Source organism: Microtus ochrogaster, unplaced genomic scaffold (assembly GCF_000317375.1).
Source record: "Microtus ochrogaster isolate Prairie Vole_2 unplaced genomic scaffold, MicOch1.0 UNK11, whole genome shotgun sequence".
Lineage (NCBI taxonomy): Eukaryota > Metazoa > Chordata > Mammalia > Rodentia > Cricetidae > Microtus > Microtus ochrogaster.
Window position 1 is genome coordinate 3,735,127 of NW_004949109.1, and position 24,337 is coordinate 3,759,463.

The 24,337-nt window shown below is 42.1% G+C and overlaps 2 protein-coding genes across 2 annotated transcripts in view; one reads left to right on the top strand and one right to left on the bottom strand.

Annotated features, from left to right (window-relative positions):
• The window catches only part of Sgtb (small glutamine rich tetratricopeptide repeat containing beta), a 33,842-nt gene extending 12,720 nt beyond the window's left edge, over positions 1–21,122 (top strand). The window contains exons 5-11 of the mRNA XM_005366579.3: positions 3,063–3,162; positions 8,846–8,950; positions 11,517–11,655; positions 11,754–11,816; positions 14,561–14,598; positions 14,824–14,907; positions 17,524–21,122. Coding sequence (XP_005366636.1) covers positions 3,063–3,162; positions 8,846–8,950; positions 11,517–11,655; positions 11,754–11,816; positions 14,561–14,598; positions 14,824–14,907; positions 17,524–17,635 — 641 coding nt within the window. The 3' untranslated portion in view covers positions 17,636–21,122. The remainder of the gene's footprint in view (positions 1–3,062; positions 3,163–8,845; positions 8,951–11,516; positions 11,656–11,753; positions 11,817–14,560; positions 14,599–14,823; positions 14,908–17,523) is intronic.
• A 2,192-nt stretch (positions 21,123–23,314) lies between these two features.
• Positions 23,315–24,337, bottom strand: part of Trappc13 (trafficking protein particle complex 13) — a 45,507-nt gene continuing 44,484 nt past the window's right edge. The window contains exons 11-12 of the mRNA XM_005366630.2: positions 23,826–23,976; positions 23,315–23,693 (exon numbers count right to left, since the gene is read on the bottom strand). Of these exons, the coding sequence (XP_005366687.1) occupies positions 23,586–23,693; positions 23,826–23,976 (259 nt within the window). The 3' untranslated portion in view covers positions 23,315–23,585. The remainder of the gene's footprint in view (positions 23,694–23,825; positions 23,977–24,337) is intronic.

The following is a 24,337-nucleotide window of genomic DNA, read 5'->3' on the forward strand; positions in this document are numbered from 1 at the left end:
GCTCTTACATATTGATCTAACCCATTTCTATTAATCTGTGTAGTCTACAAGCTGGCTTACCAGGAATGATCTTAACCTGCATCTGTCTGGAGTGCGGAAATCATGGGGACTCACTGACTCAGCTTCTTTCTCCCAGCATCCTGTTCTGTTTTCTCCGCCTACCTAAGGGTTGGCCTATGAAATGGGCCTAGGCAGTTTCTTTATTAATAAGAAATCATTCCCACATCACGCTGTCAGGACGGCACTGTTGTAAGCTTTGTGGCACTTGTGCAGCAGATGTGAATGTGATGGGTAAGAGGCCTGGTGACAAAGAACGCCTTGTCAACACCAACGTAACCAAGACGAGCCAATCTCTCGTAAGCTTTGCCCAACAAGTACCTTATGGGCTATTTACCTCGAACTGCATTTGCTATTTGACTCAAGTTCTTCTTTAATTTTAATCAAAAAGAGGTAATTAATTTTATGGGTAATTTTAACTTTCATATAATTAATGTTTTTAAGAAGATTTCTGAAATTTCTTCATGCTTGTATATGGCATTTGTTTTGTTTATTAACTAGCATATTTAGTTCCATCCTTGTTCTTCAATTTTTTGTCATTTTAGGATTACATTATAAAATTCTGTTCTTTGGACAAGAGGATTACTCTCTGTTTAATTTTGTTTCCTCTAAAAATGGTATTATCAGAAGGCCATGAAATCTTAAAGTACTATGACCTCATAATTTACACGTAAAATAAAAGCAACACCCAACACTCACTGCCACTTGAATTGTATTTCCCAATGCTTTTATATTTCAGCAATCCAGATACAAATACGTTTTTGATGCGATACTTTTTAACTGGAGCCGCTTCGTTTTTTCTCCCACTCGGGTTTTGCCCTGTGTGAACACGGCAGTTATGCGGTGCAGCCCCTAGCACCATTTTATTGTGGCAGCCGGTTTAGCTCTGGTGTTAGTGTTCAGTACGTAGCAAACTGAAATGTTATTTTTGTCCCTCATGCTGCTTGCTCTGTACAGCAGTCTTGGGAAATGGTAATCCCCGTGGAGGTGTTTGTTTGGTTTTGTTGGATGTAATGAGTGTTAGAAGGATGTGGCTAGAGGGAGGCCCGGTGGCACGAGACTCCAGCACAGCGGATGGAGAGAGAAGCTGGCTTCACCTTTAACAAAAGCTTTCTGTTCTTTGTTTTCCCTGAGATAGGTCATCTATCAGACAAGCGAGAGGCCAAGGCAAAGTGAGAGCTGTTCTGTCTAGATTTTGTGACTTGTGTGAGAACAAATGGTCATGGGAAGTTGACAAGCATGGGATCATTCTAGACTGGCAGTGTCCCCTCCTAGAGCCTGGCTTTCAGATGTTTCGTGTGCTCTGGAAGAGCAGAAGGAAGCAGGAAGGGCCTGTGGCTGCCACCTCCTGATGGGGCTGTGAGAGTGAAGGAGACTGTTTGTATGAGAACATCACTATGAAGTGCTTTATTTTTCTGTCTGTCTGCAGATTTCTTTGAATCCTGAAATTTGTATATCGACTCTCTTACAGATGGAAGCTTTCTAATCTTTAACATACGTTATTTACAGTGCTTGCATATATTTGTAATATCTATATACACGTTATAGTACCTACACATTGCAGCAAGGTTTTAATGCTGATGATGGCAAAATGCTACCCCAAGGCACAGTGGTCCAACAGCAACAGCAAAAGTCTCAACCAAGAGGAAGAAAGTCTTTGACAAGGAAATCAATTTAAATTCTCTGGGCCAGTGTGGTTAACTGTTTCTTAACCATAAAATTTTTGTTACCCTCTGAGATTTCTTAAAATGTTCTTGGCAAGCAGTAATGGTGCACACCTTTAATCCCAGCACTCAGGAGGCAGAGACAGGCGGATCTCTGTGAGTTCGAGGCCAGCCTGGTCTATAGAGCAAGTTCCAGGACAGCCAGGGCTACAAAGAGAAACTCTATCTAAAAACAAACCAAAACAAAATAGAACAAAAAGTTCTTTATATTAATAACTTTTGTAGAAAACTGCCTCAAATTAGTTTATCAAAAACAAATTCCTTGAGCTATTTATTGTATGAGTTGCTCCTTCACTCTGTTTATAACATTCAAAGATTTTACAGCCAAATCAATTATTAACCGTTTTTACCCATTAGCAGTTACTCAGGTACAGCAACTTTTGCTTACAGCTGAAGCTTAACCATTTGCCTTTCCTTAGCTCTCCCAGCTCCTGCTGTCTGCAGGCTTAGCTAACCCCACTTTCCTGTTAAAAGCAGCTAATGAAGAGAACAGGATCCTGGGCAGAAAACTGGGGAACCATCGAGGCTCTGAGACATCAGTCCTGCATCCCCAGCTCTCGTGTTCTCCGTTTTAACCAGTGGTTCTCACCAGCACACTGGATACTGCACCCCTTCATGTGGTGCAGAATGATAGTCACAGGAGATGCCGTATTTCACCAGTTAAATTACTGCCAACTGTATGTGCAATTGCTTGTCCCCAAAAATCAGTACTCAGTAGGCTAGTGTGGCGTTTGAAATCCTCTCTAGAAATTAATCTCCTCCAATCTCTTTAAAATGATTTTATCCCCTTTAAAAAGGTTATTATCCTCTAAAGACTTATTTGCACAATTGGTTTCACCAGCTTACTCTCAGCAGCCTTCCAAGCATGGCTGCCCAGATGTGTGTGCATGTGTGTTGAAGGGAAGAGGGGAAGGTCGGGTCCAGCTAGAGATGGTATGGTGCCTAGGGAGAAAGGAATGCAGCCAGCTCTAAAGAGGAGCAGAATGAAGGAGAGAATACATAGCCATGACTTAGTCGTGATGGTTGCCTTTCCTCCCACCCACTGGGTTTTTTAAGTTATGCAAGATTCATCTCCATGACTTCATGTTATCTAAATGATCCAAACACCGTGACAACACGAACAGTAACCATATGGTATGAGATAAAATTGACCCCAGTGTGAGTGAAAACCACCGTGTGTGCCCTTCATTGCTGTTGTAGTGTCTATGGTTGAAATACATCTGTCAGACTACGCTTTTTGATACTTTGCGCTTACCGTACCTCTCATTGATCTGATTGCAGGCAATAACCACATGAAAGAGGAAAATTACACTGCCGCAGTGGATTGTTACACACAGGCGATAGAACTGGATCCCAATAATGCGGTTTATTACTGCAACAGGTAACACTGGGATTCACAGCCCTGAAAGGCAGATGCCACATATGTTTGTTTAGAAAAATTTGGAAGTACAGAAATATAAGCTGAAAGAGAAAAAATATAAAGTCATTTAGCTTCATTCAGAGGCCACCAGACTTAATTTTCTTTTAGAATATTTTGTTTTATAGGAATGCAGTCAATTTGAGATTCTACTTTGTTCACTGGACATGCAATAATTATGTCTTTTTTTTTGAGATGGGGTCTCATGCAGCTCAGATTATCTAGCACTTCCTGTGTAGCTGATAATAGCTTCAAACTCTGGTCCTCCTGCCTCAACTTCCGGAATTCTGGAATAAATCTACCACACCCTGTTTATGTGGTACTGGAAATTGAGCAGGATTTTGTGCACCTTGGGCAAAGACTGTACCAATTGCTCTCCATGTCCTAATGCATCCTAAGTCTTTGAAATTCTTCACAAGCATTATGTAAATCGTCATTGTTACCTTTTATTCTCATTTGTATTTCCAGAGCCTACAGCTGGGGCTAGCAAGCCAGCTTTTAGTGTCCTATTTGAATGACTGGATAGAATGTATCTCTTATTTAACCTTTTACCTACTGTGGGCTCTAAGGTTATTTCCAGTTTTTCTAGTGTCATCTAGATTCAGTGAACATCTGTGTTTCTCATTTTCTTTCTGGACCTTAGATTTATTCACAAAAATGCATTTGTTTGTTTTACCAGTTCCGAACTTTTAAAAAATTGAAACTAACTGAAAAAGTGTCCTAACTTCTTTTGTTCCCTCCCCTAGGGATATGTCTCTTTTTTCATGTTCTTTATGAAAATTAGGTTCCATAATTTTTAGTTATCACTATTTTAATAATGTTTTCATATAAATTATTGTATTTTATATTTACTGGGTAGTCAGGCAGGGCATTTTTTAAGATGTTGATTATGTGTGGTTAGGGTTCTTTTAAACTTTCTTATTATTTTAATTATTATTGTGTGTGGATAATATGTATATGTATGAGAGACTAAGGGTGCACACATGAATGTTGAGGTCAAAGGCCAGCTTCCGGGAACTTGTTCTCTCCTTCCCATGTGGTTCCTGTGATTGTATTCAGGTTCAGGGGTTGCACAGTTGCTCTTCTATGCTGAGCCATCTCAGTTTTTAATGTTTTAAAATTTTTATTTTGTATGTACGTGTGTCTTAGTTCAGATTTTTATTGTTATGAAGAGACACTATGACCACAACAATTCTTGTAGAGAAAACATTTACTTAGGGTGGCTCGCTTACCGTTTCAGAGGTTCAGTCCATTATGATCATGATGGGGAGCATGGCACATGCAGGCAGATGTGGTGCTGGAGCTGAGAGTGCTATGTCTTGCAGGCAACAGGAAGTTGACTGATAGTCACACTGAGAAAAATTTGAGCAAAAGAGACCTCCAAGCCTGCCCCCACAGGGATACACTTCCTCCAACAAGGCTTCATCCCCAGTAGTGCCACTCCCTTTGGGAGCTATTTTCTTTCAAACCGCAACAGTGTGTGTCAGTGTGCCTGTGCTTGTGTGTACATGCACTCATGTGTGGAACTCGGAGTTAACTTCGGGTTTCTTCCTCTATTGCCCCCTAACCTATTTTGAGAGTCTCTAACTGAATCTAAAGCTCACAGATATTGCTACATTGGTTGACCAGCTCACCCAAGACTTGCCTATCTCTACCACTCAGTGTTGAGTTTGCAGGTGTTTGCTGCCACACCTGGGTTATTCATTGGTGCTAGGATCTGGGAAAGAGGGAGAGTGCAACTTTTATTGCAGATTTTTCATTGGCATGGGCTCCAAATGATCGCTTCTTGTAAATGCCCATTTTGCCTTTGGATTGTACATTTCAAGGATTTTTCTGACTTTAATTTTTGAATGCTATACACATCTGCTAAAACAAAAATAAAATAACAAACAAATAAAAATAGGACATCGGTATTTAGGATGTGCTGATCTCTGTGAGCTGGAGTCCATCCTGATCTACATAATGAATTCCAGGTCAGCTCAGATATACATAGTGAGACCCTGTCTCAAAAAACGAAACCAAACTAAAAAGCACCAAAATTATTTTAGGGAGATATAGGTGTAGAATTATTGCTTATGTCATTTCTTTAGTAGTTTTGCTTTTAAAATTTATGTATTTGTATGTTTTATATATGTTAACACCCTGCTCTCTTGCACACCAGAAGAAAGCATCAGATCACACTGCAAATGGTTGTGAGCCACCATGTGGGTGCTGGGAATTGAACTCAGGACTTTGGAAGAGCAGCCAGAGCTCTTAACCTCTGTGCTATTTCTCCAACCCTCAGTTTTGCTTTTAATGCTTAAAAGAAGTCTAGCATTGTTTGCACAAAAGATTGATGAGCCTCTCAGTCAAGTAGTAATGAAGTCACTTTTGAGTGCACACTTTGAGCATGCTTTTGTACACTCCTGTAATCCCAGAGCTCAGGAATATCATAAGTTTGAGTCCAGCCTGTACAGTGTACCCTGTGTCAAAAAAGAAAAGGAGGAGGAAAGGAAGACATTCTGTTGCATGAACTTCTGCTTTTGTTTTTAATTTATAGTTATTTGTGGAAGGGTTGGATCCATAAAGAGCTCAATGAGCCATACTGGGAAGCTCCATTTTATTTCTTTACATACACATGAAAAACCAAAAACAAATGAATCATTCTAAGTCTATCTCAGAAAAACAGAAAACCCAAAAGTAAATTGAGGAAGAGGAATTCTCCCAAGCTACATTTTGATATTTGAATCACAGTCTTTGTAACCAGATAAATACACATAATATTTTAATTTAATTCAGTAGATGAAACCTTGAAAATAAATTTCAGAGTAGCATGAGATATTATGACAAGATACAAATGTTGCTGTAAAATCGCTTGATTATAGAGTATGGTGAGCCACATACTTGTTATGAAAAATGTGAGCCTAAGTAAATAATTCATTTTTCGTGAGATTAGAATTCACTAATATTCATATGTCTGCTGTAACTGGGTTAAAGATTTTTAGAAATATCTATTCTTGCTTTTAATTACTATTAAACTGAAATTAATGAATACACTTCTCTTTTGAATTTAAATAGGCTCTTTCCCCTGAGGAGTTCAGTCATAGGACATGCTGTTGAATATCAAACAATTAGAAAGGTTTATTTGCCTACTTAACACAAATGCTGGATAAAAGCTTCAGGGTCATTTGGAGGATTTTTGGGTTACAGCCTGCTGTAACCTTGCCACCTTACCGCTGCTATTTTTCTTAGCCACCTGACTGCATAGAATTGGAGGCACAGACTCCCAGGTAGGAACCTTGTTCTCCATACCCTGTTTCATAGTTTACTGCTAGTTCAAATGCTCCCCGCCCTCCGAGTGCACTGGGATAAACTACACTTTACCTAGTGGAGAAGTACGACCCTGACGTTTACCTTCTGGTTTGACTTTGAAGGCTACTGGTGATTGTTAGGCTCACTTCAGATCCAGAGAAGACACAAGTCTTTCTTTTTTTGGTGGGCAGCCTAGCCTTCAATGGTTGAGTCATCTCTCCAGCCTATGAGTCCTTTGAAAGCCTTTTTCCCCTCTTTCTTTCCCCCTTGAGTGTCTAGCACTTATCACAAATGTAACACCTATATAGGTTTAGCGTGCTGGATGCAGATTTTTGTACCTCAAAGAGCAGGGATCGGGGTGTATCTTTTATGAACTGTAGCAGCAGCAGTGTCCCTCCCAGGAACTCGCACAGTTTACCCTGATAAACAGAGAGCTCCTGAAGAAATGTAAGACATTTCCAGTGATTCCAGTGATACGGAAGCAAATAGATTGCCGCGTTAACACCTGTGCCCATAAAACAAACGTGATTGCATGTGGGTGCTCTACAGTTTGCCTTTTGTTTCTGAAAACACGTGGTGTTCATATTTCTTCTATGCTGTGTCAGTGCTGGGTCTGTTACTCTTTCTCTCGCAGGCTCCTGACAGGAAATCTAAGAATCTAGTAGTTGTTCCATTTGCAAGACTGGATTTCTTAGCAGTCCCAATCTGGTGCTGAAGTCCCAGGGAAGTCATAGAGAGTCGCCCATTCTCAGTCTGTGTTGGAATTCCAAAGAAGTGGGTTCTTACACCAGCAAAGGAATGGCTCAGGAACAGGGTAGATGAACTTGCCAGCGAGAGTGAGGAAAAAGCAAGTTTTCTTCTCCCATATCCTTTTGTGTGGGCCACATCTTCTCAAGAGGCCAGTGAGGAGCATGGTGTTTTAGTCATGGCTAGGGAGCTGTCTCAGTGGGTAAAAATGCTGGCTTCAAAGGACTGGTGATGTTAGTGCAGGTCTGCCAAATCCAAGCCCCTGAGTTCAGATCCCAGAACCATGTAGTGCTAGCATCTGAATTCCCAGTATTCCCCTGGGGATGGGAGACAGAGGCCAGAGACTCTCCTGAAGCCCAGAGCCAACTACCCTGCTTTATGAAGCTGAGGAGAACCTGTCTCAAGGTGGAAAGTGAGGAGTGACACTTGAAGGTGTCTAACTGCTACACACTGACACACATAGACACACGTGCACACACGTGCACGCACACACACACAAGTTTTTATCAATTTTGCTGTTTTCATGTGTGTTACTAGAGTCTAGGAAGTCCCGAATGAAATCACTGCTGATTAGTTTCAAGGAAGACAGAAGGTTGACTGGGTAGTTAAACAAATAAAAGGTTTGGGCCATTTAGACAGCAAGCATGCATGTAAGAGAAGAATAAAGGCAGGAAGGACGAGAGTAGTGCTTCTCAGGTTGTAGGCGAGCTTGGCAAATGGGGGGGAGTGGGTAATGATTGCTGAGGACTTTTGTTTATAGACTCATGAATATGAAGGCATCTAAACCAATTTCTGGGTTTGTAATATTTTTCCCCTAAAAGGGCCTCCTGCTTTTACTATTAGAAGGGCTGTCAGGTTTTGGTACAGTGTTTGGAGTAGCGGGACATAGCATGCCCTTGGAGGGTTGTGAGAACCTAAGGTGCAGTCCCCTGCCCTGGCCCTCATGTGGCTCTTTCTTGACTGCTGATACTACTTGCTGGCCTCTGAGGATGAATCTTAGGCCTTCTCCTCCCCCTTTCCCATCTGAGCAAACTCTCCCTACTTCACGTTATTATCGACAGGTTGTAGTTACTCAGATACTTACCTAGGCAGATGCTGGTTTCCTAGAGTTGGCCTCTCCGGCCTTCTGCTGAAGTAGATTCTGAGGTCTGCTGAGGGAAATTATGAGAACATTTGAGAGTCTGAAAGAAACAAAGTTTAGTCTGTGTCAGTAGTGAATGGACAGGAGAAAGTGTGAATGGGTTGGAGAATTTTTGGTATGCTTTAACTTTTCTATTAAAGTGACCAAGGCATCGCAACTGCCCTCTCTTTCTGCCTCTCTGGTGGTCCGATGCCCCTGTGTTTGCATTTTAGGCAGACTGAGAGGCAATAAATATTAGGTGGGTTGTGTGCCACACATTTGTCTTCTCTGTAAAGCGAAGGGGAAAAGGGAGCTTACATCTTTTTTTCTGATGTCTTAGGCTGTTTTTAAATTGTTGTATAATTAGACAGTTTGACTTGGAAATTTATGAAGAGTGATGTAAAAATTGGGGCAAGAACTACAGTTTCATGCCTGAAAAGCTGGACCGGTGCCTTGGGAGTTGCCTGATTCTAACGTTTTCCCTCTTAGAGCTGCTGCTCAAAGCAAATTAAGTCACTACACAGATGCAATAAAGGACTGTGAGAAAGCAATAGCGATTGACTCAAAATACAGCAAGGCCTACGGAAGGATGGGGTAAGTGCTCAGAGATGCCCAAAGTATTTCCAAGTCGCATCATCCATGCTGTTGTGGAGGCTTGATGCTGAATATCCTAACATTGCCCTCTGTGCGAGAATAAGACAAATATACGCAATAGAATGGAGAAAGTGACTCCCTTTGAGGATGAGGTCAGCAGAGGCTGTTTCATCACTGACTGGAGAAAGTTGTTGGAGAAAGCCACAAACCTGTATGAAAAGGCTCACTTCATAAGCTTGCACCATGAAAAAGCACCAAAAAGGTTCATAGGTCCCTAACCATGTATTTTCCCCAGACACCACTATTTAGTATTCGTTAGTTTTGTGTTTATGGAGACTTTATAGGATTTAATTTCTGTGAGTGAGAACTGGCCATATGTGCCTTTGGATCTCTTAAGTTCTGCCTGAGCTCCAGACTCACATATTCCATTAATTTTTATTTCTGTGTCTGAGTATTTAAAAGATGTTTTAAATTTCTTGTGTTTCAAACAGAACTCCTGCTCGCTTCTTAAATCTTTCCCCTGCGTTCATCTACCCAGTGCTTGGGTCAGAAGCCGACTTGTTTTCCATCCATCTCATCTCCTGGCACTTCTGTTCTGGTCTTATTTTCCTGTATATCTTGGATTCAGTTTTTGACTGGCTTGTTTATAGGCCTAGCACAAATTGCCACCTCTTACCTAGTCTCCTTTAGAAACCTCCCAACTGGTCTTTATGCCTTAATTCTATACCTCACCAATATTTATCCTCGGCAGAGAAGCCAGAGTAAGTAGAGAGAACATTTGCCTAGGATTCAGGTAGCTCTGGATTTGAGCCCCAACACTGTATGAACTGGATTTGGTGCTGCATGCCTACAATCCCAGCACTTTAAAGGAAGAAGCAAGAGGATCATGAGTTTAAGATCACCCTTGGCTACCTAGCAACATTGAGGCCAGCCTGGGCTACGTAAGACCCTGTCTTAGACCTGCCCACCAAACCCTAAAAGTATAACTCAAACATTACAAATCATTCCTTTGCGACTACAGTTTAAAAGTCTGAACTATAAAGGGTCCCATATGAACAACATAGCTAGGAAATCTCTCCACCTTGTTTCTTGTGTTCCATCCTCACGTGCCTTTATTCCGTACTTTAAGCATGCCACACCCACATCTTCCTTAGGGCTTCTGTGTTTACCGCTGCATCTGGGTAGATAGTCTTCTCCCGAGTTCCCTATGATTACTTTCTGTCATACATGTCTTCAGAGTGTGGCCATTTTTGAGCAAACTCTGCTGTCGTTCTCTTTAATAGTACCTATTCTGTATGCATGCTTGTTGTCTGTGCTCCTTAGGTGGAAGGGGAGTTTCTTAAAATTAGAAACTTTTTATTAAAAAATTATGGAATGCTCAGGATTTAAGACAGTACCTGTTACATAGTAGGCTCTCAATACTTGTTGATGATGAATTGGAAAGACTGCTAAGGATCCTTCAAGGGTGGCTAATAGGAAACTAATTGGGCTGTAAGAATTTCTTATTTTATCTACATGAGAAGGCTGTGAGGTAATCCAGAAAAGAAAGAATTAGATTAATTTGTTTAAAAAACAATCCCAGAACAAATGAGACACTCAATACTCTCTCTTTATACATGTTATTACTGCTTAATTCTGATGTAATTTTTAAGCACATTATAGGTAGGAAAAGATAAAGATTGAAATTTAATAATGCATAGACTTGTGCCTGTGATGGTAATGTATTATTTGAATGACAAGAGATCCTTATTTTGTCTGTCTAAGGATTAATGTGTTGTTCGGGACTAGTCATCAGATGGCCACACTCTAGTTTTGGAAAGATGGGAAACTGAGGCCAGTGGGATAGCTCAGCAGGTAAAGGCTCTGGCCGTGTAAGTCTGACGATCCCAGCTCAATTCCCTAGCCCATGTTAAAGTGGAAGGAAAAGAACAAGTCAACAGAGTCTCCCTCTGGCCTCCATGCTTGTTCCATGGCAGGCCCCTCCCCTTGATAAATAAGTCAGTAGTTTTTAATAGCTGTAGGGAAGTGAAACAGTAAAAGAAAAAGATGGAAAACTAATATTTATTTTTGTTCAAGATCCTTTGGGAGGGAAGAATGTGGGGTGCTCAGAAGTGCACAGTGTTTAGAGGCAGATGTGTCCCCACTGAGGCCCGCAGGCTGCACGTGTTCCAGATAGCTGTCGGTGGCAGTGTTGCTATAGGGTCAGATGGTTTGACACTGCTGGTTTCTTAGAGTCCTTAGACATGATGTCAGCATCATAGATTTACATGATCGCAAGACTGCTAGCACAAATCTTCGTTTAGCTCAGCCTAGAAATTCATAAAGCAAATTCCTTTATTTACAATATATGTTGGTCTTAAAAATAGTATGTTTCATTTCTGAGCTTTAGGTTGGATGATCTGTGGGAGACACAGTCAAATTGAAAGGAGACCATTCAGGTTTATAGAATCTTGGAGTTGGGAGAATTTTAGTGCCGTCTCTCAGAACCGTAATATAATGAGGATTCAGTGTAATCGGGGTTAGAATTGAATACTAAAGCATTTGTCATTCTGCTCTGTTTCCCAAGGCTGGCCCTCACTGCCATGAATAAGTTTGAAGAGGCAGTTACCAGCTACCAGAAGGCACTGGATCTTGATCCCGAAAATGATTCCTATAAGTCAAATCTGAAAATAGCAGAACAGAAGTTAAGAGAGGTGGCTAGTCCTGTAAGTTGTCACTGTAAAGTCTGTGGACTAGATCTGTCACTCACGATTGATTGACATCGTCATGGCTGGAATGAATCTCAGATATAACTCTTTTACAGACAGGAACTGGCTTGAGCTTTGACATGGCCAGCTTGATAAATAACCCGGCGTTCATCACCATGGTGAGTATACTTTCTTTTTGATCTACTGGCTGCTGTCCACTATATATTTGCAAACCGTTTCTGCCATACTTTTTAAGGAGATGGAATCTTTCAATAGTTGCTGGCACTGACCCAAAGCCCTTGGGCTCAAGTGATTTTCCTGCCTCAGACTCAAGAAGGCTGGCAGTGCAGGCTCTAAAATGTTTTAGAAGCAAATAGAGGAGTTTTTGATAAGTGGCAGGTTTATGGCAGAGGCAAGGATAGAGGCTCTTCACCTGTCTGCCTTGCTCAGAGGGAAGCGAGGGTGGATGTTAGAAAGCCCGTAGCTTTCCTAAACTGGAATATAAGTCAATGTTTGTGTGACTCTGTGTACTTTATAAGTCAAAACTCATATTTTTCACTAGATTGCCAATTTTCAAATATATGAAAGGTTAAAAACCATTGTCTTGGGCTGGTGAGATGGCCCTGAAGGTACCAGTGTTTGCTGCACAAGCTGGTGATCCAAGTTCAGTTCCCACAGTTCATGTGATGGAAATGAAAGGACTGACTCCTACAAGTTGCCTTTTGATCTCCATGCAAGCGTGGTGGCACAAGTAATGTGCATATATACCAAATGCACACCACACTCTCTAGACAGACAGACAGACAGACAGACAAACAGATAGATAGACAGATAGACAGACAGACAGATAGATGTAATTTAAAGCCTCAATGTCATATAAAACTGGTCCTAGGAAGATATATCTATCAATTGATATCTGAAGATTTTGATTATAGCAAATACCCAAGCTTGCCCCTTGGTATTGTTGACCTTGTTTTCTGTTTTAAGCATTTATGTTTTTAAAAACAGCTTCTCATGTAGCCCAGGCTGTCCTCAAACTTGGTATGAAGCTGAAGGTGACCTTGAGTTTTCGATCTTTCTGCCTCCTGCATGCTGGGATTACAGCGTGTACTACTAAATTCAATTTATGCAATGCTGGAAGCTGAACCCAGGACTTCATGCATCCTAGGCAGCTAAGCAGCATCCCTAGATTTGCCCTCTGTTCTTCAAATCAACAAAATAACTTAGGGACCTTTGAAAAACAATCATAATTCAGCCCAGTACTTAGTGGGTTTAGGATGTCACCCGGGTCTATAGTGCCCCATGAATGACTGCACACTTTGCATGAAAACATTCTGCTGCCTGGCATGGAAGTGGATGTCTGTAGTGCCTGCTTTGGGAGCCCGACGAAGGAAGACGGAGAGTTTTAGGTCATCCTTGCCTACATAGGAATTTGAGGCCTGCCTTGGCTACATGGCAAGACCCTGTTTCAATACAAAGCCATACATACTCCATCATTGACTGTACTTCTGGAATAGGAATAGCTCCTATTCATCTTTGTTCAGATAAGTGTGTTTTATAATCATTAAATCCTTAGTTCAACCGAAAGACATAGTCCTCTATCAATTCAGTTGGCCTTCTTACCTATTTGCTGGCAAACACATGCCCCCTTTTAAATCTTGTGATGTTCTAGAGCCTGGCTTACTCATTTCCAAATCATAAGCAAGTTATATTCTCAGGTTATGTTACTTTAACATAAAATGAAAATTATTATTATTAAATTATTATTAAAATTCAGATTAAATTTAATCTCTAAGCTGCTACAATCAAAACGAGGTGGGACAATACCACGTAGGAGCTTGCAGAGTTAGAAACACATTTTGACTCTTAAAAGGGGGCCAGGGTCGGGTTGTGGGTGAACCTCCATAGCAGAGCACTTGGATAACATTCTCGAAGGCTTGATTCCCAGCACTGCTCTAATACAAAAACACATAAACACAGAAGTAAAGTCAGGGCTGAGAACATAGGTCAGTGGTAGGCATGTTTAGTGTTCAAGAAGCTCTGAATTCAATCCTCAGTGCTGTCAAGTAAAGGAAGGTAATAGAAACAGATGACAATTATAAAGAAAATTAATAGCAAAGGACCAGGTTGATTGTTGATTAAAATGGAGATTTGAGGATTGGTTGGCTTGCCATTGTTGCTCTGTGACTGAAGCATGGAGGCCTTCCTTCATCTCCGGACCACTACAGAAGGTTGTTCTGGTCTCCATAGCATGGTCAGTCACATCCAGCTCCTTGGTGTCATCCTTCTTACGAGTACACAATCTCAAGCTGAGAGATGGCTCAGGGGTTAAGAGCCCTGACTGGTCTTCCAGAGGTCCCGAGTTCAATTCCAGCACCCGCATGGTGGCTCACAACCATCAGTAATGAGATCTCTTCTGGCCTACAGAGATACATCAGACAAAACACTGGATACATAATAAATAAATAAATCTTCAAAAAAAAGTACACAATCTTGGCCTTGCGATGGTGGCATACAACTTTAACCCCAAATTCAAGGCCAGCCTGAACTACAGAGTGAGTTCCAGGACAGCCAGAGCTACACAGAGAAACCGTGTTTCAAACAACAACAAACAAAAAGCACAAGGGTTTTTTTTTTTTTTTTAATAGTTTTAAAGTTTCTCTTTTTACCTTTTGGTCCGTTGATCTGATCAGTCATGGCAATGCTCTCCATCAACTGTATTTTTTTTATTGTCTGCAGTCTCACGCTCCTGAGACCACATTCTACAGAACCTTCACTCTTGTACCTTCCCATTCACACTAGAACACCCCCAATGTTAGGGTTTGCATCACTGGGTTTTATTCCTGTATCTTTACAAAATCTTTGTAACATCCCTCAGCATTACTGCCATATTTTAACAGGCAATTGTGTTTTCCAATTACAGGCTGCAAGTTTAATGCAGAACCCTCAAGTTCAACAGCTGTGAGTATAACAGCTCCTCATGCCTTTGACTTCTTGTTGCCAGGCTCCTAATCCGAGCAGCTCGTCTCACAGTTGATAAAAATGCACCGAATTCCTGTTACTTAGAACTTAAGGTCGACTTAAACACTTGATTCAACCCCTTCTATGGTGCTGATACACTTGTCTGGCTTTTCCATCCTGTGAAGAATATACGCTAATCTCCATGTATGTCTCTTATTATCCTAGAATGTCAGGAATGATGACAAATGCCATCGGAGGACCTGCTGCTGGGGTTGGAGGCCTAACAGACCTGTCTAGCCTCATCCAAGCGTGAGTGTTTGCCCTAGCTTGCTTCCCATCAGATGGATAAGACACAGTGGTCAAAATCAACTTGGCGAGGGAAAGCTTTATTTCAGCTTGCAGGTTACAGTCTGTCATGAAGGGAAGTCAGGGCAGGAACTCAAGGCAGGAACTTGGAGGCAGGAAAAACTAATTCCTCCAAGTTGTTCCCTGACTTACACATATGCACCAGAAACACATGTGCTCCTGCCAATAAATAAGTGGATGTTGAAAATGCTTTTGAATGTGATCATTCATGAACATGCATGCGTGTTTGGTCTGATGATGCAATGTTGCCCTTCAGACTCATGGTGTTCTTTCCTGGTACTTTTGCGTTTGGGAGTTTTGTTGTTTGACACAGAGCTTCATGTAACTCAGGGCGGCTGTCAATTTGCCATGAGGATGAGAATGAATTTGAATGCCTCAAATTCTGCTTTCCCCTCCCAAGAGCTAGGATTATAGGTATGGACTCATGTGTCCTGCTCCTAATGCTTATTTTTAAAAGAAATAATTTATGTTTACTAAATATTCTGTTTTGAGAGTTGATAAATTCAATGAGGTTTCCTATACTTATCTGAATTTTTATTTAAGAACTAAAATCATAAAATTCAGTTTCAGCACAATAATAAAAAATACCATGTTTGATAACTAAAATAAATAAACAAAAGAAAAACTCTAGGACAGGCAAGCTATAAATCTCAGCAGCAGAAGAGAAGAATCAGGAAGAGAAAGGAAAATAAGAAAGAACATCCCCACAAACAACTCCCTTCCCTCTCAAAAAAAAAAAATCCATGTTGTTTGAGTTAAGCCAGCATGGAGGTCAGCCATGGTAGCAACATCATAAAGCAACATGGTGGGTAGGGGCCTTCAGAGAAAAAGTACCAGAAAAATTCCGTGTAGTTGCTGACCAGCATCCAAATGAAAGAGACAAAAACAAAAGGATAGGAATTTCATCAGGACTCAGAAAAGTGACCAGACCCAAGGAACCTCATGGTGGCTTGTATAAACTGTCTAAACTCTTTTTTTTTTTTTTGATACTAGGTCTTATATAGACCATGCTATCCTTCTCATTATGCTGCTGAGGGTGGTTTTGAACACTTGATCTTCTTGCCCCTCTCTCCCAACTGCCAGAATCATAGATGTGCACTACCATCCTGTTCCAAAGCTGAGTATGGTTGTTTAATGAGGTATGGGGATTGAACCAGCCTTAGGAATGCTAGGAAAGGGTTCTCTTGGGCTAGAGAGGTGGCTCAAAGGTTAAGAGCACTTGCTGCACAATAATGAGAAGTGGAGTTCTGATCTTCACACCTACATAAAGGACCTGGGTATCCCATATACACCTCTAACTTCAGATCCAAAGGCCAGAGACAGGAGGACCACTGGGGCTTGCTGGTTTCCAGCTTACCCAAGAAAATGCAAGTTCCAGATTCAAGGAAAGGCAGGAAGAAATAGAGGACACCCAGCATCTCTTCTGGCCTAGGCTTGTACATCTGCATACCATGTGACTCTGTGCACATGTGCATGCATGTGTGTGCGTGTGTGCACACAGTTCTGTCATTGAACTACATTCCCATGCCTATGTTAAAACTTTGTCTTTTAAAAATCCACTTTTCAGCTGGGTGGTGGCACATTCCTTTAATCCCAGCACTCAGGAGACAGAGGCAGGCAGATCTCTGAGTTTGAGGCCAGCCTGGTCTACAGGCTGAGTTCCAGGACAGCCAGGGCTACACAGACAAATCCTGTCTTGTCCCCCTCCCCTGCCAAGAAAAATAAGTTTGTTTTTCAGTGACTTCTAATAGGACCCAGCTTGGGAGCTGTTAGGTCTCTCCAGAAACTAGGAAGCCGTGGTGCTGCTAAGAGCATTGTTTCAGGACATACTGTAAAGGAGCATACCTTTTAGTCCTTTGAGTAATGTGTGGACAAGTAAATTGCATTCAATTCAGGCACTCCTATTTTAGCTTAGGCATTTTGTTTCATATTGTGATCTGCACCAAAAGGCTGACAAGCAAGAGGTGTTTTGCTTTCTAAAAAGAACTCTGTCCTGGCTGGAGAGATGACTCAGCTGGTAAAGAGCTTGCCTTGCTACCATGAAGACGTGAGTTCCATCCACTGAACACGATTCAAAAAATCAAACCAAACAAAACTGGAAGTGATGACACATCTTGTAATTACCACGCTGGGGAAATAGGGACAGGAGGATGAGTCCCTGGGGCTTGCTGGCCTGCTAGCTGGCCTGACCACCATTGCAGCTTTCTGGCCAGTAATTAAACCCTGTCTCAAAGCAAACAAGAGGTAGATTACACCTGAGGACCAATGTTGACACTTGGTTTTCCAGCTCCACGTGTGCACCTGCCCTCTGTGCAACAGTACACACATGAAATGTACACACATACACAGACACACACACACCGTGTGAACTCTCTGTCCTGTAGTAATGCTATCTGGAATATAGCATTATAGGAACAACATTATGGTTCTAAAACTTGTGTTTATAGAATAACTTGTGTTATATTCCCTTGGGTAGTTCCCAGTGTCTGCAGTATGTTTTGCACGAGTACTCTGTGACTAGAGAGTCCCCACCCAATCTTTTCTGCCTTTTTCCTGCAGGGGACAGCAGTTTGCTCAGCAGATCCAACAACAGAATCCGGAACTGATAGAGCAGCTGAGGAATCACATCCGCAGCAGGACGTTCAGCAGCAGCACGGAAGAACATTCCTGACTCGATCGGGACCCTCACCCCCAGTACAGATAGTGGTTCTGACATGTTCACGTGTAGATAATAGCCCAAAACCAAGTAACCGAAACCACCCTACACAATGTCTGGAAATAATGGAGGAAAGTCTCTTGTGTAAATCCGAGAGAGTCCATCCGTTTAGAGTATAGTTTATCACCAACAGACTTGAACATAACACAAACTCCTTCGGAAACAAACCATCAATAGCCTTGTTAAGAGCTAATACAGCCTTGGGACAAGGGCCCATCCATTTTAAAACTTTTATCATCCTGTTTGTATATCAGACTTAGTACAGAGTATATTTATTGAACAGTAGGGCTATTTACTGGAAAGTTCTTTAGCTACAGGTTTCCCTAGGCCATGGTTTTGAGAGAGGCGATGACTAAGTGGAGAGACTTCTCATGCTGGTTTGGAAGAAAGGTGCTTGGTAGCACATCAGGAGAGGAGCTTTGGCATGTGCCACCATCAGTAACACATGTCTGTTGTGGGTACCAGTACTGTCTGTAGGGTGGCTTGTACTGGGGACAGGGAATCTTTACTTTGATGCAGGCGATGTTTTGGAGATACTGTGAATGTACAGAATGCACCGGAAGGATGCTCAGGTTTTCTGCCTCGATTTTAACTAATCCTGTCTGTAGTTTAGGGTTGGTAGCATTCGCATGGTCAGTTAAGTACACTTAGAGATCCTTAACGGCACTGGTCGGGCCAGTGAACACAACTGCTCTGTTCATTGTCCTAGTCTAATTGTCACAGTTTCATTGGTGGGAAACTTACCTAGGGCAGTGTCTAGTTACACTTTAAAAAGCCACCGACTGGGCCCCAAATTATAGGATTTCTAAGTGGAATTTAATTATGTGCCCATCCTCAATGATTTTATTTTTTAACTTTACCATTATTTGATGGGTAACAAAGGCATCTATCGCTGACTCTGCTCATCTGTGGGATCCTCGGCTGCAGTTTGGCTTAGCATGACAGTTTTATGCTTAACTTTAATTTATTGCAATTTAAACATATCAGGAGATTTCCAATATCTTACCATATTTATGCATCTGGCATATGGTTAGTAGAAAGAAATGGCATGAGATACTAGTGGCATGACTCTAGGTGATTTGGTGGATGAGAAAATTCCAGTTTCAAATGGAATTTGCTTATGAACCAAAAAATTGGTTAAATGGGGGCTGTTATGTAATGATTTTACAGGCGTGACGAGGGAAGAGTGAAAGAACGTAATTTAAGATGAGACTAGCCTCACAGCCTTCCCGAAGCTCTTCTCAGTCTGTACATTTAGGAGCTCGAGGTTTCCAAACCTTTTTTTTTTTTTGGCCGGGCAGTGGTAGCACATGCTTTTAATCCCAGCACTCAGGAGGCTGAGGCAGGTGGATCTCTGTGAGTTCGAGGCCAGCCTGGTTTGCAGAGCACATTCTAGGACTGGCTCCATAGCTACTGAGGAACTGAGAGACCCTGTCTTGAACAAAAAAAACAAACAAACCAAAAATCAAACCCTTTTTCTTTTTCGCCTTTTGTGAGACAGTGGTTTTGTAATTTTACTGTATATCAGGTGGGGGAAATTAATTCAAAATTCTGGTGTAGCATCATATCATCAAATAAGATCACCATTTTAAACAGTGCTCCACGCAGTCAGGCCTCAACTTTAGAACAAATAAAGTTGCGTAAGCTTGGGGGGGTCTCTCCTCAAGTAGCCAGCAGGCACCTGGGCAGTGGGACAGCCAAGAAACAGTTCTGGTAGAGAAGGGGAACCTCTGACAGAGAACTGGGTTGTGTCGGCTGTCACACAGTGTTGAGTGTTCTTCACACAGAGTGAAGTACTTCCTGCTTACATAAAGGTTAGGACTGGAGTCAAAGAAAATTCAAAGTTGACAACTAAAAACCCAGTCCTCCAGTGCTAAATATGTTAATAATCCTAGAACAGGCTTTCAGTTCAATAAAACTGGTGAATCCTCGACTAGGCAACAGAAAATACAAATTAACAACAGCATCAGAGATGGAAGAGAGAGTGCTTGCCTAGGAGGTCAGCACATGGGTTCAATTCCATCACTGCATTAAAGAAGAAACACGTAGGAAAGGAGCAGATATACTAGGAACAGCTCCTGTGGGATATTAGAAGGGAAACTGGGGGTCGGCAGCATAGTGCCTGCCCAGCAGGAAGCCCTGGGTTGCTCCTTCCCTAGTACTGCATGAAACTGGAAGGGCAACATGCACCTGTAATCCAACACTTTGGAGGTGGAGGAATTCAACACCAGTCTTGGCTGCACAATGGGTATGATGTTAGCCTGGGCTACAGGAGACCCAGTTTCAAAACCAACAAAATGAAGTACCCAGTAGGAAACAAACAACAAAAAGGACAATTAGAAAGCCTTTGTTAAGAAATTTCCATACCTTCCAGGACCAACAAAAAACAAAACAAAAACCGGTTAGGCTCAGATGATCTCGGTAATCTGCTCCACCAAAGGCTTCAGGAGAGTATTAACATCCATTCCTTATGGCTTCCAAACACAGAGGAGGAAGAAGAGTTCCCAACTCACTTGACCAGTAATATCCTGGTAGAAACGACCAGTTCTCATCTGCGGCTGTGGAACACTGACTTCCTGTGCTAACACCCTTGGCTAAAGGTAGCTTTTCTTTTTACACAAAATCAAGGAACCGGTGTATCTTCCATTTCACTTTTTGGTTTGTTTCTATAGGAATGAATATACTACCGGATATCTCTTCCTACTTCCATGGTGTTTCCTTATTCAGTACACTTTTTACTCTTCAGGTCCATCCATCACGTTGAAATCATCACATTGCAAGCTAGTTCAAGATTTTTTTTTTTTTTTTGAGTGGTCTGATTTTTCTAGCTGTCTTAAAATTCTTAAGAAACTTCCCCAAGTATTCTTCCCCTTGTCAGGAAAATACACTTGCTCAGAGAGAAAGGATGGCATTGAATACTTACATACATTTGAATTCAGAATGCCTCGCTTCCATGACCCCATTTTGTTGGAGTAGCTGAAACTGTTACCGTGCTATGCAAAACTGAACATGCCCTTTGTATGGAAATGGAATTGCATTTACTGTACCAAATCATCAATCTAGTTTTTATAATAGCTGACACAGATCCTTTATAAGATGGCATTTATCTTTTATTTAGAGTATGAACAATATGTACCTATGTTGTTTATATACAGAAGAGACTTTGTAATTTAAAGTATATAGCAGAGGAACTTTTAAATTCTGAATGAATGCAAACATGGTTCAGTTATGAGAGGATGCTTGAAATAATGCTGATACAGACTGACTTGACCAGTCTCCGTCATCCTACAGGAACCGACTTCTGTTCTTAATGCTTGCATTTTGTTTTGCATAGACGTTCATCAATCATGACTAATGTGAGGGCCAAGTCTCCTGGATACACCTTTCATTTTTGGACCAAATAATTTGTCATGGCAATAAATAATTATGCATTTAAGAGAAAGGGTTTTGTGTTTAACTTAATGCATTCTTAATATGTAAGCAATTATTAGATACTGGGAAATTTCAACTTGTCAAACTAGGGTAAGGGATATAACAGCATGGGTTTTTGTTTTCCTGCAAAATCGAGAAACATTTTGTTACATTCCTATTGCAAAGCTGTTTAAAGACTTACTATATATACTTTTTGCTGATTTGTTCCTGACATAACGGGTATGATTACATGGACAGACAAAATTTTTATATTAGTACAAATTAAAAAACAGGCCTGATGGTGGTGGTGCATGCCTTCAATCTCAGCACTTGGGAGGCAGAGGCAGGCGGATCTCTGTGAGTTCAAGGCCAGCCTGGTCTACAGAGTGAGTTCCAGGACAGGCTCCAAAGCCACAGAGAGAAGCCCTGTCTCAAAAAGAAAAACAAACAAACAAACAAAAAAACCCAGACAAAACAGATATGAAGTTGGGAATCACTTAAATGTGTATTATAAAATAAAACATTCTTCAGGAGTTTTTAGGTTAAAATTAGGAAATTATTAATCTTGATCAAAGTTAACTGAGTTGCCTTGGAATAGCTGGCCTGGTTCCTTGCTAGCTACTGCAGAACTGGCCCCAGGAAAGATGGCCTCACCCCTCAGCACAGCGTGCACCTCACCTGGGCAGCACACTAGAGCTGACCCTGTTGTCAGGAGACAGGTGAGCCAGCCCCGAGGGCACAAGGACAGCAGAGCTGACCCCACTCCTGCTCTCTTCTGCCAGGTGGTGACAGTGGGTGAGGGAAAGATGCCCTTCCCCTTGCTACCCTTGGCAGGCAAGAGGGCTGGCCCTGGGATCATCAGAGATCTAGCATTGTCCTTCACGGGCTGCAGCACACCGGAGAGTGGGCTTACACCTCACCAGGGCACACACTAGAGCTGGCTTTGTCCAGACGCAGGTGAGCTGGCTCAGAGGGCATGACAGCTGAAGAGATGACCCTGCACCCCCCCCTCCCCGAACTGTCTGCCCATGTGGTGGCATGGGTGAGGGAAAGAACTAGCCTGCCCCTCACCAACTGCACCACACAGGAGAGCAGACCCTCCAGTCTCCCAGGGCAGTGGTGGCCCCGTGGTGTGAGTGTAGGTGAGCGCGAGGTGGGGGGTTTAGCCGAGAGGCAGAGCTAGAGAGGCCACCCAGGTGGTGACAATGGGGGAAAGCTGGCAGGCTGCACAGCCCAGCTACCACCCAGGCCCAGAACCAGAGCTGAGTTAGCTCACCCCACATCCACGTCATCTATGCATGTGAAGGGGACGAATCTACAGATTTAAAACTTTAGGACAATAGGATATCCAAGAGGAGCCCCAGTGAGAGCCCAGTGTCCTGGTGTAGCAGGTCAAAGACTGTGACAGCGAACACTTGCACGTGAAGAAGAAAGGGCTAAAGGGTTAACTGTGGAATTCAATTGGCCCCATTATTATTTCTATGCTGAGACCCTGTTTTTTTTGGGGGGGGTTCGTTTATTTATTTATTTTGTTTTGTTTGTTTGCTTTATTTGGTTTTCAGCTTTTCTTTAAAATTTTGTTTTGGGGGGAGGTTGCAAGGGCGGAAGGCGGGTGGGGAAGAGACAGGTGGGATCGGATGCATGATGTGTAATCTGCATGGAATTAGTAAAAGTTTTTAAAAAACGTTAACTGAGTCAACCAATTCTGGTCTGCTGTGGAGCGTATGTGAGATGTGTGTGAGAGCTGACCCTGCCCCCCACCTCCTATGCCCCCTACAGCAGTTGGGTGAGATGGCCCTGCGTCTTGCCTGGGTAACAGCGGAGCTGGCCCTGTGGTGAGTGTGGGTGAGATGTTGTTGATCTGCGTGCACTAACAGCCACACACACCCATACAATGCTGTTGAAAACAACTGAAAATGTTTATCCTGTGTAAAGAAATAATCAGGTTACAGGAAGGGGACCTGAATTGTTTCAGACAAGGATTTTCTGTTGTCTAGGCACCCAGGAAAGACACTGTGGTTGATTGATTAACTACACTTCTATACCAAGTGTCACAGTATCTTACAGACTGAATTACTAACTGTAGTCCTGGGGCCCTAAGCAGCACGTGCCATCACCACGGACACCCCTGCTACTGTACTCAGATGGTGGAGTTCATTTACCGCCAAAGCCCAAGACATCGGATACTGGCCCTTTACAAGAAGGTTTGCTTTTAGAAAAAGCTTCAAGAATTGAGCTTGTTACAAACAAAAGCCGACAGTTATCTTAAAGGGTGAAATATGTGTAGAAAACACTGAAACATTCTGTTCATATGGAGTACAACTCACAAGATAAAACCACTGCTTCTACAACAAATATTTACTATTTAACTGTTTTACAGAAAACAAATTTAAATAACATATACTTATTTTTGCTATTCATCATTTCACAAAGCTGACAAAATACAGGGAACAGTTCTGTAATTAAACAAGAAATTTAACATTAGGAATTTTCCTTAGGCTTCCACTTCCATGGCTGACGAGACCACACAGACTTGCGCAATGTCGTCGTATTCGTATGTTCTCTTTAAGAATGTGTCAGTGAGTCTTAGGCCAGAGACACTCTAGAGAGAGAGAGAGAGAGAGAGAGAGAGAGAGGCGCTTCAGTTTTCAATCACCGATGATTGTTAGAGAAAATACGGCTATTACAAATGATAATTTAGCTCACCCTGTTGATTACCAAAAAGAAAACGTACCTGGAGCCCCTGTACTGAAGACAGGAGAGTCAGGGCCAGGCAGAGTGAGGAGCTTGGATGCAGCTTTCCTAGCTGTCTTCCCGAAATCCCGCACCAGTGGATAGAATTAGTATTGCACATTTCCAGGACCAGGTCCATCGTCCTCTCACTGCTGAGGCAATCAGAGGGCAGGAATAAATCTTGTTTATTTCCTAGGGAAACACCATCACATTCCTTCTATTTTTCAGTAAGTTTGCTTTCTGGTTGTCCAGGAGAATAAGAACCAGAGAAAGAATAGAAAAAATGAACATGTCATTACTTAAGGTAGAATGACGGAGCCAGGATGATGGAGGGCAGCCTCAGCTACATAGCTAGTGTGAGGCCAGGCTGTAAGGAGGCACTGTCTCAAAAGCAAAACCAACAAAAAGACAGAATAAGGACAATGGGGTCACGGCATCCTCCAGGCTTATAGAAGCCTCACACCAGCTGAGGTGGTTTTCCAGTTGTCTGTCTGTCTGTCTGTCTGTCTGTCT